Source organism: Sorghum bicolor, chromosome 5 (assembly GCF_000003195.3).
Source record: "Sorghum bicolor cultivar BTx623 chromosome 5, Sorghum_bicolor_NCBIv3, whole genome shotgun sequence".
Lineage (NCBI taxonomy): Eukaryota > Viridiplantae > Streptophyta > Magnoliopsida > Poales > Poaceae > Sorghum > Sorghum bicolor.
In genome coordinates this window covers 5,564,849-5,579,269 of record NC_012874.2, presented here as the reverse complement: position 1 = coordinate 5,579,269, position 14,421 = coordinate 5,564,849, and the positions used below count along the sequence as shown (strand labels likewise).

Sequence of the window (14,421 nt, the reverse complement as noted above, 5' to 3'; positions counted from 1 at the left end):
ATGCTAGCAGGTGCAAGTTAACGGTCGGGTAGAATTTACCCACGCGGATGCGGGTATGGGGGCATTTTCCTACCCATGTGCGGGTACAGATAACCCGACGTCTAAAATTTAGACCTTGTTTAGTTCGCAAAAATTTTCAAGATTTCCTGTCACATCGATTTTTTTGGTTGTATGCATGGAGCATTAAATATAGACGAAAATAAAAACTAATTGCATAGTTTATCTATAATTTGTGAGATGAATCTTTTGAGCCTAGTTACTTCATGATTGGACAATGTTTGTCAAATAAAAACGAAAATGCTACAGTAGCCAAAAAACTAAAAATTTTACGAACTGAACAAGGCTTTAGACTTCACAAATGCGTTACGGGTGGCCACTACTTATCGGATACGTAGCCGTTGCCATCTTGAGTTACATCGTAATTCGCAAAAGCAAAATCTACAGCCAGCAAGCAGGTGTTGCCGACCTCACATCTATCCTATATATACTTCTATAGCTTGAGATCGCGCCTCCTCTCACAGATTCTGGCAACAGTAACGAGTCCTATAAACAGTATACGCCTGATAAAACACTGTATACACCCGTTATGGTTAAACAGTAACGGATTCAGTAATATATCCCATGAACTGTACAAACCCGATATGGCTGAACAGTAACAGGTTCCATAAACAGTAACGTACTCAACAGTACATATCCCCACGGCAACACGCGGGGTCGCTGCTAGTTTATAGATGAGTATGCAACCCGCAGCACGTTTTTTCGGCCAGGTCCAAGCACAAACAAGCCTACTAGTGTTGTAAAAGGGTCTAAGCCATCACTGCCTGATGTATAGGTTATGCTTGGCTTGTTACTCAAGCACACTAGGCGGCATGGCCCGGCCCTTCCACAATTTACTGGAAGGGCCGGTAGTGGCAGGTAACCATCGTAGCTTGCTTAACCCAGAACCGACCACTCCTTCCTAACCCTACCTATAGGAGAGAGCAGCGACTCTACGTGGAGGAGCTTTCCCACCGTCGAGTTGGCCGGCTCCTCTCCTCTGCTGTTCCTCATCGGCGTCAGAGTGGAGGGTGGCTTGGCTATCAGTGGTTGGCTTGTAGATCTACTAAGGCCTTGTTTAGTTCCAAAAAAATTTCAGCTAAAAAAATTTCGTACTGTTCAACCAAAATTTCTGGTACTGTTCAACCAAAAACCTGACAATGAATAGTACACTGCATTAATGTTGCAGTGACATGCAGTACCAACAGCTGTGCATCTGGAAATGCACAACATGCAGCATCTTATTACAAATTTATGAACTTACAAATGTCCAATAAAAATTACATGTCCAAAACTGTAAAAATTACATGTCCAATAAAAATACATGGTACAAATGTCTATAACAAATGTAAAGATACAACCGGCAAAAACTGATACATGCCAGCATGCAGTACAAACAAATTACATGTCCAACACTTGGAAATAGAAATCATACAAATCAAGACCTATTGTACAAACCATTCTGCAGAGGTGGGCGCAGGGACACACTCCGGCTGATCCATATATGCTTCCGGATGCACAAAGTTTGGATCACGGTCAAGGCGATCGAAGTCACTATCAAATGCACCACTCGATCTCATGAAATTATGGAGAGCACAACAAGCAACAATAATGTGTGTTTGGGTTTGCGGTGGATAGCTAGGGACACTCAACAACATACGCCACTTCATCTTCATTACGCCAAAGGCCCTTTCAATCACATTTCTTAGAGACGAGTGGGCATAGTTGAATACCTCTTTTCTACCTTGAGGTTCTGCGCCGTTTTGAAAGTCTTGCAGATGGTACTTGCTTCCCCTGTATGGTGCAAGGTATCCGAGTCGGTTTGGATAGCCCGAGTCCACCAGATAGTATTTCCCTAGAGCACCACCAAGTTCCTGTAAGCGTCAATGGTTTCAATTAGACAAAATATTGAACTGTGTACTAGTTGTATACCTGTAGGAGGATGAGGAAACACATCCTTGTATGTTGTCAAAGCATCATCGAAGACTCTCATGTCATGCACTGATCCAGGCCACCCAGCTAGGACAAATGTGAAGACCATGTCAAATTCACATGCAGCCAGCACATTCTGTGTTGTTTTGCCCATCCGACATAGGTGCTGAATGAACTTGTCCGATGGCACAACCATAGGAACGTGAGTGCCATCTATAGCCCCTATACATACGTTGAAGAATGGAAAAAACCTACGGTTCTGCAGCCTATCATGCATTGTTCTAAATAGTGGGTCCCGGGGGGCAATGATGTCATCACCAAGCTTAATGACACACTTCAACACTCTATGGAAAAGGTTGTGAACCGTGGCTAGTGATCTCTCAAATCTATCCTTAGCTTGCCTAACAGATTGTGGTGCACCTACCATCCACAGGAACATTCCTAGGGCTTCAATAGAGGTAGTTTTTGGGTTTGATTTGAGGCCATATCTATCTGTCAGTAAGGAATGTAGCCTAAAGAACATATCTGGGGTCATCCTAAACATGTTGTAGCAAGAATTAGCGTTCGCAAGCTTCCTTTGTACCCATTCCAACCCACTCAAAGGTGGAACCCTATAAGGACCCCTATTGCAGTACTTCTCTAAATGTGTGGCATACATGTACGTACCGGTCATGAGAATAGTAACTTCATCGTCATCGTCGTCTAACATCAGAAATTTCAACAACTTAGCACGTCGAGACTCCTGACTACCAAGGGTATTGCCAATCTCTCTGACATCCACGTGTCTTCCCGGTGTCTGTTCATGTGAACAACAACAACAAACAAATGAGTTCAAATTCAGGCATACAAATGACTTCATGCAGCGCACCCCAAAAAAGTCTTTCGAACTGTTAATCACCAATCGGCAGGCCAAGTGAAAATAAGATTCAAATATCATTCATGAAATAAAGGTTCAACAAACCTGATACAATACCATACTGCATCCCTCGGACTCACTACAAGTGCTACACAACAGACATTAATAAAAACACAACACATGACTACTCTAATGTTGCACGACATATATGCATGCATGAGGAGGACTAGTTGCCGACCGAGGCATAGTGCTCGATGACGGCCAATCTGCCTTCTGGGGTGGAGTTGATGAAGAACTCCATGAGATTCGGCACTAGGACGATCCTCATGACACCAAGCCACAGCCTTGGGTTGGCCTCCGATGCGCCAGCTTCTCGTGCGAGCTGCTGCACTAGCTTGATCTTGTCCTTTTGGTGCTGGTCATCCTTGTCAATGGCAGCCAACAGGCCCTTCATAGTTTCATGTTTAGACTCCATGATAGTGCTCACCTTGCTAATGTCTCGCTGCATAGCCCGTACAGCGCTTTGCTTCTTGGACTTCTTGTTGGGGCTAGTGGCTGTGCTACGTGAGCTGTTGCTCCTCTTGCTACTCAGGCTGACAGGGGTGAACTGCTCCTCTTCCTCGTCGTCATCGTCGTCGCTGAGGACAACCTCTGTGCGGTCATGTTTTCCCGTAGCGTATGATGTTGTTCCATCGACTGCTACGCCACAGAACATGCGGTCCAGCTGTGGGAGGTACGTAGGCCACCCATCCTTGAGCTTCTTCCACTCTGCATGTTTCTGCATTGTACCAATCGGCATAAGTGTTGCAATTGTAGTTACTGCATGGATTGTAGGTAAATGGAAGAGCAGAGGCGCTTACCCCACACTTGTCCTCCCACCATGAATCTGGTGCAAGAATGGAGCCATCGTTTCTGCGTCCGAGACCCGTGAATTTGGTTCGCAGGTCGTTAATGAAATGCCACATGGCCCTCAACTGCCTGACTCTACTACTGAATTGCTCATTGTCATGAACTAATCCCGTTGCTGCGTAGTACCTTTCAGCAACATCCTTCCATCCCCATTTGCTCATGCTACCCCTAACACACTGGCCTAAATCTAATTGCATGCAATAAATATCATAGAAAGTCTGTGTGTTTTCAGAAGTCCAGTTCGCCCTGCTAGTTTCGTGCTGAAATAGACATGTGTAAAGAACAATCGCACAGCAAGAACACATAGTACACGTAAGACAGTGGACCACAGCTAAGTGCAGCGAAAGTGTGTAATAGAGCAGCATCAAAGAAATGTAAACAAGCTTAGAAAGGGAAAATGGACAGTTACCGGGATCCTAGGGTTTGGGTTGTCGTCGCTGTCCTCCAACGTGTCCGTCGGCGGCGACTGCAGGAAGCGACGTTGTCTTCCAGCTCGGGCACGCGGGGTGCTTGGAGGACCCATAGGAACAGCGCGCTCTGGATCCATGGACCCGAGACGACATCGTCCGGGTCCTCGAACTGCCACTGTCCCGCCGCGACCCGCGCGGAAGACAGGTGGAGCACCGGTGTTGGGGGCCGGCACGCGAACGGGCGGAGGAGCGGAGGTGATGTCGGCTCCGCCTTCTTCAGGACCGGATCTGAACGTGTCGCCATATGCGTCCAGGCTGGGCCACCCTTCGCCGGCGTTGAGGTCGAGGTTGGAGAACCCAAGGTGGCTTGGGGTCGGGGTTGGCGCTGGAGCGGAGCGCTGGCGCGAGGAGGAAGGTGCCCAGAACGACGGCGCTTCGGAGAGGAAGTCGCGGGCGGTGCGGTCCTCGACGTAGGTGGCGGCGTAGGTGTTGTCGTGGCCGAAGAAGTCGTCGGCGTTGTAGGCATCGCCGTGGTAGCCGTCGTCGTTGAAGCCGTCCATGAAGCCCCGGATCTGCACGCGTACGCGTCGGATCTGCACCTACCGCCGATGGATCTGCTGTAGGAAGCGCTAATGGAGCGGCTAAACGGCGGGGGAAGAGAGGGAGAGCGGCGGCGGCGAGATGAGGAGAGAAGGGCTAGGGTTTGAGCCGGGACGCGAGAGGGAGAGCGGCGGCCGGATTATATACTGGCAGCGTACAGTAATTTTGGGTGCACAGTGCAACCCAGAAAGTGAAATTTCAGCCCAAGCCTGTTTAGATGCGAAAAGCGGAAAAGTGGCCCAAGGCCGAAATTTTTTTGGATTTCGCCTGGAACTAAACAAGGCCTAAGGCCTTGTATAGTTCACCCCAAAAACTATTTTTTAAGATTCTCCGTCACATCAAATTTTGTAACACATGCATGAAGCATTAAATATAAACGAAAATAAAAACTAAAATTACACAGTTTACTTGTAAATGACGAGACAAATCTTTTGATCCTAGTTAGTCTATAATTAAATAATATTTTGTCACAAACAAACGAAAGTGCTACAGTAGTGAAATTTAAAAAAAAATTCACTTCTAAACAAGGCCTAAATAGCTTAGTTAGTTTAAGTAAATAAGGCTCCGATCCGGTGTGATGGTGAGCCTTCACCGGTGTTTGTGTCCCTCTGAGTGTTCTCTGACACATGACTTCCGGTGATGTGCTTTTGAGGTATGTCTGTACTCTAAGGCTCTGTTTAGATTGGAGATGAAATTTTTTTTGTGTCACATCGGATGTGTCGGAAGGATGTCGGGAAGGGTTTTAGAAACTAACAAAAAAGCAAATTACATAGCTCGTTCGAAACTGCAAGACAAATCTATTAAGGATAATCTATCATTAGCACATATGGGTTACTGTAGCACTTAAGGCTAATCATGGAGTAACTTAAAAGATTCGCCTCGTGATTTTCAACCAAACTGTGTAATTAATTTATTTTTTATGTATATTTAATGTTCCATGTATGTGTCCAAAGATTCGATGGGATCGATGAAAAAATAAACAGGGCCTAATAATGGTTGTCTGGTCTCGGTGGTGCCATTGATTCTGCTTCTCCTCGTAGTGTAATAAGATGTCTCTTCCTCAGGCCAATGGGGTCTCTGCCCAGTTTGTTCAGTGATCTTCAGGTGTCTTGGGATCAGGATACTATCTGTAGCGTGGCATCAAAATTTGAGTTGGCCCGTGGTGGCCTTACCTCGTCGGCTCCTTTGGAGATTCTTGCTCTGGTCTCTATCGATTCTCCATGGTTTTCGCACCGAGAAGATGAGCAGGAGAGACCATGTACAAGACTTGTGTGTGTATTTTGTAGTAATTCCATACTTCATCAGGTCCTGTTTGTAACTACCATGAAGATCAGCTGCCTCAAGTGATTTCAAACATGCCACAACTTCTCAAATATTGTTGTTTGTCGACTCTTAAAATAATATAGGAAGGAAAAAAGATTTCATCTCTAATAGTTTGGTAAATTTCGTTTCTAGAAATCCAAAAATCCGTTAACGAAACGAAGAGCCCCACTAAAAGAACGAAGAGTCCCGCTAAGCGAACGAAGAGCCCCGCTAAGTATGAGGAGAAAGGCCGATGTCAAGCACGGAGTCCGCGCGTATATTTGTACGCCAGATAGGGAGATATGCTAAGTTGAAAAAGATGAGAAATTGAGATGCCAAATTGTCGGAGAAAGTTTTTCTTTTTTTTGCTAAAAAATTATGGATGAGAAGTTATTTGCCAAACTGTTGAAGATGCTATTATTAGCGAGATAGAAAAATGTAGGAAAAAGTCCACTCTAGGTCCCTTAACTTTCACGAAAGTCTGATTTTCATCCCTGAACTATAAAACCAGATAAAATACATCCCTCAACTTTTAAAACCGTGCACATTACATCCCTGGCCTAGTTTTGAATGTGGTTTTGTCTTTTTCTTTTTACTAGGTAGCGTGCCCGTGCGTTGCTATGGGATAACTAAAACTTTTGTACTAAAATTACATGAATCGCACGATAGGATAAAAATATTGTCTGACAAATATTGATTAGAAAACTGTGAATCAAAGAACCAACCTAGGAGCTCAAAATATTCATTGGTTTAGTGAAAGCCAAAGGCTGTAGTGTTTCTCTAACATGATGATGCTTTGGTGAAAAAATGATAAGGCTCTGATTGCAATATTATGACCTTGGTATCCACGCAGTCCACAAATTTGATTTCTTCAGAAAGTCTCTCCCTGATCTGTGCCCACAACCCATATTGCTGAAGCCTGTAACCACATGATGACAATATAAACAACAATTTCGATGAACATGCAAAAAATATATGATTTGGGCATGAGCATGCAAAAAAAAAGCATAAAGACCATCTCGATGGCCTCCCATGCTAACAAGAAAATAAAATGACATTTATGCACTAAACTATATGTGATATCATGGATCCTATATATTCATAAAAAAGTTAGTACTGATCTAGGCAAGGTAGGGGGTTCATTGACCTTGAGGTGTGAGGCCTACATGGCTTTCTTGAGGCTATAATTTGCAATAGACATGGTATGCCCGGTTTCTCAATCTTAGGATGATGGAGGCAGCCATGTGTCTGTCATGCCCTCCGCTGATTACACCAGGTGACCAGCAGCCGAGGACCAAGAGCAAGCTTGCAGTGAAGGGGCACACGCAACGAACAAGTGAAGAAGATAAGTAAAAAGTCCATTATATTGTCCAATTATGGACGAACCTTCATAATTAATGCCAAGATTAAACAGTTTGTTCTACTGAAAGAGTGAAGAGTGTGTATTTCAGGTTTAGGTCACCCAATCACCTTCATAGCCGGTTGTTCTGTAGATAAAGCTACGGCATCTGGAAAAACAAATCAAACAACTAAATGATATGTCATATGTTGTTGCACTTATAGTAATTTTTTTGCCAATGCCAATTAACATATATTAAGTAAAAACATTTCATTGCTCACATTCATAAGATCCATCGTCTCATATTACATACACTTAAAAGAACTTACAAAAATCCTTCAATTAAGCCAATAAGCCTGTGCTAACATGGTAAAAATAAAAACAAAATAAAATTTATAAAAAAATAAAATAAGATACAATTTCCATAGTATTAAAGGATGGTCATCTGAGGTTTTCTTTTAGCCTTTTAAAGAAGGAACATAATGTACATGCGACACCCCTTTAACAGTAAAGAAAAAAGTCTTACCTTGACATCCATGAATAGAACTATAACAATGTCCCCAAAAAAATCTGCCTCCTTCAGCTCTTCATTGACCTCCTTTATTCTATTCTGTAAAGTGTTTTGTTTATTAGAATTTTGAACAGTAAATTGCTATTGAACTAATAATTCAGATGTAGAAACCTACCAAAGCAACAAGAGAAGCGAGCAACAACGTTAGATGATCTCCTGGGTTAGCAGATGACTGGATGCCAATAAAAAGTAGAAAAGGTGGCCCTCCACTGTTTAGACATTTCAAGATAACTTTTTGAGGCAAAAGTAGGAGGTGAAGTGGCAAATAACCAGCCAAAACCGACTCAACATCAATGTATCCCTTCAAAGACAACTGTGTCGCATCCTCAATATTTTAGCCCTGTCAAGCCAAATAGTGAGCAACATTAGAAAATTAAATCTTGAGATACCATTGAGAATAATGCTTAAAGAGTTCCATAACACACTCTTGGCTGAGTTATCCTGAACTTGGAGGAGAAACTGATATGGCAGCATTTGAACTGAATTGTCCTGAGCAATATCCATAGTTGTAATTACTGAAACCATATATGCTTATTTAATATGACCATATTATTTTCAGAATCCAGCAGGAATTAAATTGATCATATGAAAAAATTCTAGCAATCCTGAATCCTCAACAAAAACTCTCACAAATTAAAAGCAGAGTGCATCAAGAGAAATTATCAATTTTGAGAAGCATTGCCTGGAGTACTCCACTGATCAAAGTACATCCGGCAGGCGTCCTTGTGCGGTGCATAGTAGCCCTCGATGGTACTGTCGATCTGGAACCCAACCATCCGATACAGTGCTACCATGGTCGTCCTCATCAGGTCAACATGGATGGAGAGCCGCTGGATCTTCCTCTGTTGACACCGTTCCATTGTAGTGGCTAGTAGCACCTCGCTGTGGCCCTGCCGCTTGCAATTCTCCTTCACTACAACCAGTTCTGAGCACCGATTCAGTCACTCTAGAAAGAGAGGAACCTGTGTCTCACCAACAAGCTTGGTGATGGTAGCGCAGGTGTTGCAGGTGTACATAGCATTGTAGCAATCGAGCTCCGGCACCACGGGCGGCGACGTATCGTTGCCACCGACCGCGCATCCGCACGTCGACCTCACCGATGGCGCTCGGCACGCCGCCTCCTTCGTCGGCTCCACCTACATGAGGTGCTTCATCGAGTGCAGAGGAGTGTCGGGTCTAACAGATTCAATAACTAAACTCATAGCAGATAAAAGAAAAATTGAATAACTAAAAGATTCAATAAATAAACTCAGGCGAACAAGCTCATATATAGCAGATAAAAGAAAAATTGAAGCCATATAGTATTCTTCTGGATTGATGATAAAAGAAAAGGACAAATCGAGTATGCATGCATGCATAAACTCGTCTTGCTCTGGCCTATGGAAGCGGCAACGTTGTATTTGGGTGTTTGGTTTTGGAGGCTTCAAACGAGCAAGATGAAAGAATTAAAAAAAAATGTCATGTGTGTCCTGCCGCTGCCTCTGCCTGTCAACGCATCGCATCATCGGCTTCACTCATCACGGAACAAACGCAACTTGCAGCCTTGCCTTGCGCTGCGCCCTTGCCTTGCCTAGGGAACGGAAGGGAAGCGAAGGCGAGCTCTCTCTCGAGTCTTGACCTCCCGAGCTCCACTGTGGGCCGCCGTTGCTTCTGCTTCACTTCCACCCACACGCCCGCCCCGCCGGCGGCGCCAAGCCAAACCGCCGTCCCCGGCCCTCTCTTCTCCTTGGCCTCGCCGAGGCGGGGCGCCCAAACCTTGACAGGAAGGCAGAGGGCAGCAGGCCGCTTCCCCTCTTCGCTCTCTCCTCGGATGTCGCCCCCGATTTGCTCCGCCCGCTCCTCCCCACCACGATTCTCTCCATCCAGCACAGTCCACTCGAGACTCAGTTGCTGCCCCTCAGGATCCGACCGCCCAATTCCGCTCCCGCTTCCGCTGCCTCCCCGACTCTGTCCGCCTGGATCTGGGAGGACCGAAAGGAGAGCCGCTGCCTGACAGTCCCGTCAGTGCCATCCATCTAGCGCTGGGGAAACCGCCTGGATCTGGGGGCGAAACCACGAGAAGGGGGGGGGGGGGCGATAACCGCCGGAGACGATGACCTTCGGGTCTTTTTAGTTGTAGAGATTTATTTCGGCTGATTTTTTTAAAAAATCACAGTAAATCACATAAAAATTATAAGATACAAAACTTAATTTTGTTGAACTTTAGATAAGTATATCTACACATTGAATATATAATATAGTATGTTTTAGTACAAATTTTTTGATGCAGCTTTAGATTTATGCTTTTTAGTACAATTTTTTTGATGCAGCTTTAGATTTATGCTTTTTCTGTAATTAATTAGACTAATTATAGCAACAGTTTCTATGGTCCAATTGTGATAAACTTTATATAGTGGGCTAATTATTGTATGCTTGAGTTGTAGTAAAAGTTTCATACTCATTGGATTATGTATTAATTAGTTATTGATTTATTTAGATTTATGCTTGTTAAATTTTAATAAATCTATAACTAAGTTATACATGATCTAATGAGTATAAAATTTTTACCATAATTTAAACATATAATAATTAGCCCAACATAAAAATTCACCATAATTGGACCATACAAACTATAGCTATGAATTATTCTAATTAGTTATAGAAAAATACAGATCTAAAACTACAACAAAAATTTTATATTAAAGCATACCATATTATATATTCACTGTGTAGATCTACTTATTTGTGCTGTTCGTGAGCCTACTGCGGTGCCTATGGTTTTTTTCCCCAATCTTCCTAAAAACACAAGGGTTCAAAAAAGTTTAGGATGCTCGTGGAGATGCTCTTATGATTGGTCTTTACAAGTAATTGTCTTGAATATACGATCCAATAACACTTTAAAGAACTCTCACATTTTAACTAAAATTAGCAGCTAAATTTTATAGTTTAGCTATTTTATAAAATAGAAAAATTATAAAAAAAAGAGTTCTATAGCAGTCTTGCTATTTCTCATCTTCAGATAACTAGTACATATGATTGGCTTTATATAGTTACCTAAAATCAAGGGATATACAACATTTTATTTTATAAAACTAGATAGCATATTTATTGAAGGTTATCTTTTGCTATACTAATTCTAAAATAGCCTCTAAAACAAGAATAATCTAGTTACTGGAGTTCCTTATATGCACCCATGATTAGTTCTGCGTTACGAGACAAGGTCCCAGATATTTATAGGATGCTATTTTTTAGACAAATTTTGAACCTCAATAACAATTATTATTTTCAGACGGAGGAAATATTGTAGGGTATAAGACTCGGCAATAGATCGATGAGATATAATTGTGTTTGATTGAGAACCTGCTTGGCCACTAAAAATTTCTGGTTTTCTTTCTTGGCCTTTTATCTTTTGAAAACTTACCTATGAGGCTTTAAAACAATATATATATATATATATATATATATATATATATATATATATATATATATATATATATATATATATATATATATATATATATATATATATATATAAACATCATCATGTGCCTTATAATTTACAACGGAGCAAGAGCACTTGAAGTATCTAAAAATCGTTTGTAGAAAAACGATTCATCAGACTTAGCCCTTAAAAATTCAGTGGGCAAGTGCAAAAAAATAAAGGGAAATATATGCACGTACCTTGTTTAACATACTTAGCCAAAATTGTTAAGTACTTTGAAAATAAATGGTAGAGGTTTGCGATGGTGTGAGATATTTTTATACGTTTGCAAAAACCATGAGGCGTCGCGGAAAATCGATGGACACTACAGTCTACAGATCAGAAAATCAGATCGTGGCGTAGCTGGAGTGGACTGCCACTGCTATGATCCCAGGGGCAAACCGGTAAAAAACCACGGTGGGCCCTACCCCGGTCTCGTGTCTGGAGACTTTCAGATCAGATCGGGGAGGAGGAGGAAGGAGTCGCATCGCAACAAAAAGAAACCAAACTCGGCTCGAGAGAGATCGCATCTGCTTGCCTGCCCAACCCACCTTCCCTTTCCTCCCTCCGTCCCTCCCTCCTCGCCCCAGCGACGCGGCACACCGGAGACCGAGCAAAGCAAGCCACCACACAGAGGCAAGGAGAGGAGGAGGAGCAGGAAGCCGGAGGCGAACAAGATGTCGTCGGTGTTCAGCGGCGATGAGACGGCCCCCTTCTTCGGCTTCCTCGGCGCCGCCGCCGCCCTCGTCTTCTCATGTTCGTTCTTCCCCTTTCCCCCACCCTCCTCCTCCTCCCACCCGCTCACCCAAATCGATTCCGTACCTAAAGCTCTAGTTTTTCCCGAATAAAGTTTGGATTTTGCACCGTCCATTGCCCGATCTATCGCTGGGGCACCGTGGCTCCGCTCGATCTGGCGGAGCTCCGGCCTCCGGTCAGCGCGATTCCGGGCGCGCCCGGTGCTGGATCTGCCCGATTTGGTCTCGATCGGGTGTGGGATTCCAGAAATCGATCGACGGGCTTTTTCGGTGGGGCAGGTGCTGACGGCGCTGTTGTTTTTTGCTTGCTTGATTGATTGGATTGATCCGGCGGGCGCAGGCATGGGCGCGGCGTACGGGACGGCGAAGAGCGGCGTGGGCGTGGCGTCGATGGGTGTGATGCGGCCGGAGCTCGTCATGAAGTCCATCGTGCCCGTCGTCATGGCTGGTGTGCTCGGTATCTACGGGCTCATCATCGCCGTCATCATCAGCACGGGGATCAACCCCAAGGCCAAGCCATACTACCTCTTTGATGGATATGCCCACCTGTCGTCCGGGCTTGCTTGTGGCCTTGCTGGGCTTGCGGCTGGCATGGCCATCGGCATTGTTGGTGATGCTGGAGTCAGGTAAAAAGATCTTTCTGTAGTAGTGGGCATCATAGATTTACTCTATGTCCTGTTGCTATTAAATGACATGTCCAGAATGTTGATATTGTGTTAATGAGTGCTACAAGGTTAAGCATTAATAATGTGATTCCTCCATGGTTTTACTCTTATCACCGTATATAAGTCATAAGAACCTAAATTGATGTAGTATATGTAGTTATTAGCATTCAAATCCTTGCTCATTATTAGTCTAATAGATGGTCCTGCACATAATTTTCTTCTTCGTAGGACTTCAAACATTTGAAAAACGAAATGTCAAAATTGATGCCTATTTTCTGACTTGGAACTATTTCCTATCAGTTTAATGAGTGTCATACTCCTGTTTTGTTTCTGCACTTTCTGAAACATTTTCCATCGATTGAGAAAATAGTGGTTTCCCCTGTATCTTTAAGCTCCCTATAAATAATAGTTGTGTGGTGATAGCACTGCAGATTACTTTTCTTTTAGAGTTAACTGTCTTGTTATCGCACTTCATTTTCACTGAAGTATGACCCTCCTAAATTCTACTGTTCCATGAACACGAATATACTCTTGGATGACTATCCAAATTGATATATACCTATTTATGTATGCTTAAATGCTGTTATGATCAACCTAAGCTCCTTTTTTTTCTGTAGCTCCAGACGAGATCAATAACCCACATCTTTTTGGATATTTTGTAGAGACGTTTGAAAATTCAATTATTATGTGTTTAGGTTCTTTATTATGTTAGAATTAGAATTATGTTAGAATGTCTTAACGAGCTCTTTTTGTCACTACTTGGTTGATAAGTTCCAGTCAGTAGCTTATGTAACTTTCACCTGTCATTTCTTCTTTATTATGGAGGCAGTACATGCTTATTTGGGAATTGGAATTTTATTTGACTTGTTTTCTTGGCCACTGATTTCAGGGCAAATGCACAACAGCCGAAGCTTTTCGTGGGCATGATCCTCATCCTCATTTTCGCAGAAGCGCTTGCTCTCTATGGTCTCATCGTTGGAATTATCCTTTCATCCCGTGCTGGTCAATCCCGGGCGGATTAAGTGCACTACCATTCTGCGATTACCGCACTGTTTATTATGCTATTCAGAGAGAATTGAAACTCTATGCCCTTGTCTAGTTTATTTTTGTTACCATGTATTAATGAAACAATCTGTAGCTGAAGGAAGGTGACACTTCCAGTCATGTTGGTTTTGGTGGTGTCAAGCAGAGGTTATATTTTTTGGGTTAAGGTTGGATGGATGCTCCTGGGCTAAGTGGATTTAATTTTATCCTTGGTGAATAAAGAACACGGAATTGTAGCCAAATAATAACGTGATATATATATATTTCATTGCCCCTTTACTGGATCCCTGGATTTTCATTGTCATCTATACTTGAGCATGTCCACCGTGATAGCTGATGGTTTGTTTGATGTTTTTTGAGCCAATGGTTGAAAGGTTGTATGAAGTACAGAATCTTGAATATATTGAAATCAAGCTGCTAGAGATTCCTGCCCCTTGCAATTCTGTTGAGCAGTGTCTCAGATCTGTTACTGCATGAATTTACATGCTGATCTAATCACAACTGCCAATGGTTATTTGTTGAAATTATTACTTCTTTGACAT

The 14,421-nt window shown here is 43.1% G+C and overlaps 1 protein-coding gene and 1 long non-coding RNA gene across 10 annotated transcripts; one reads left to right on the top strand and one right to left on the bottom strand.

The window, feature by feature from the left end:
- LOC8072743 lies at positions 6,714-8,986 on the bottom strand. Of its 9 annotated transcripts, none has more exons than XR_002453737.1 (6): positions 8,970-8,986; positions 8,071-8,868; positions 7,911-7,994; positions 7,516-7,553; positions 7,193-7,350; positions 6,714-6,964 (listed from the first exon to the last, which is right to left on the bottom strand). It is a non-coding gene; the product is annotated as an uncharacterized LOC8072743 (long non-coding RNA). The 9 variants fall into 9 exon arrangements; XR_002453736.1 differs by lacking the exon at positions 8,970-8,986 and adding an exon at positions 8,929-8,962; XR_002453739.1 differs by lacking the exon at positions 8,970-8,986 and adding an exon at positions 8,929-8,962 and having other exon boundaries at positions 8,071-8,845.
- Positions 11,886-14,163, top strand: LOC8072742 (V-type proton ATPase 16 kDa proteolipid subunit). Its single transcript, XM_002450331.2, has 3 exons — positions 11,886-12,171; positions 12,511-12,796; positions 13,725-14,163. Exons 1-3 carry the CDS (start codon positions 12,093-12,095, stop codon positions 13,855-13,857), a joined length of 498 nt encoding a protein of 165 aa, XP_002450376.1. The 5' UTR covers positions 11,886-12,092; the 3' UTR covers positions 13,858-14,163.

Coding starts and splice junctions, on each gene's coding strand:
- LOC8072742 (XM_002450331.2), top strand. CDS start 12,093: ATGTCGTCGGTGTTCAGCGGCGATGAGACGGCCCCCTTCTTCGGCTTC. Junction 12,172..12,510: donor CGCCGCCCTCGTCTTCTCAT/GTTCGTTCTTCC, acceptor CGGCGGGCGCAG/GCATGGGCGCGGCGTACGGG. Junction 12,797..13,724: donor GTTGGTGATGCTGGAGTCAG/GTAAAAAGATCT, acceptor CACTGATTTCAG/GGCAAATGCACAACAGCCGA.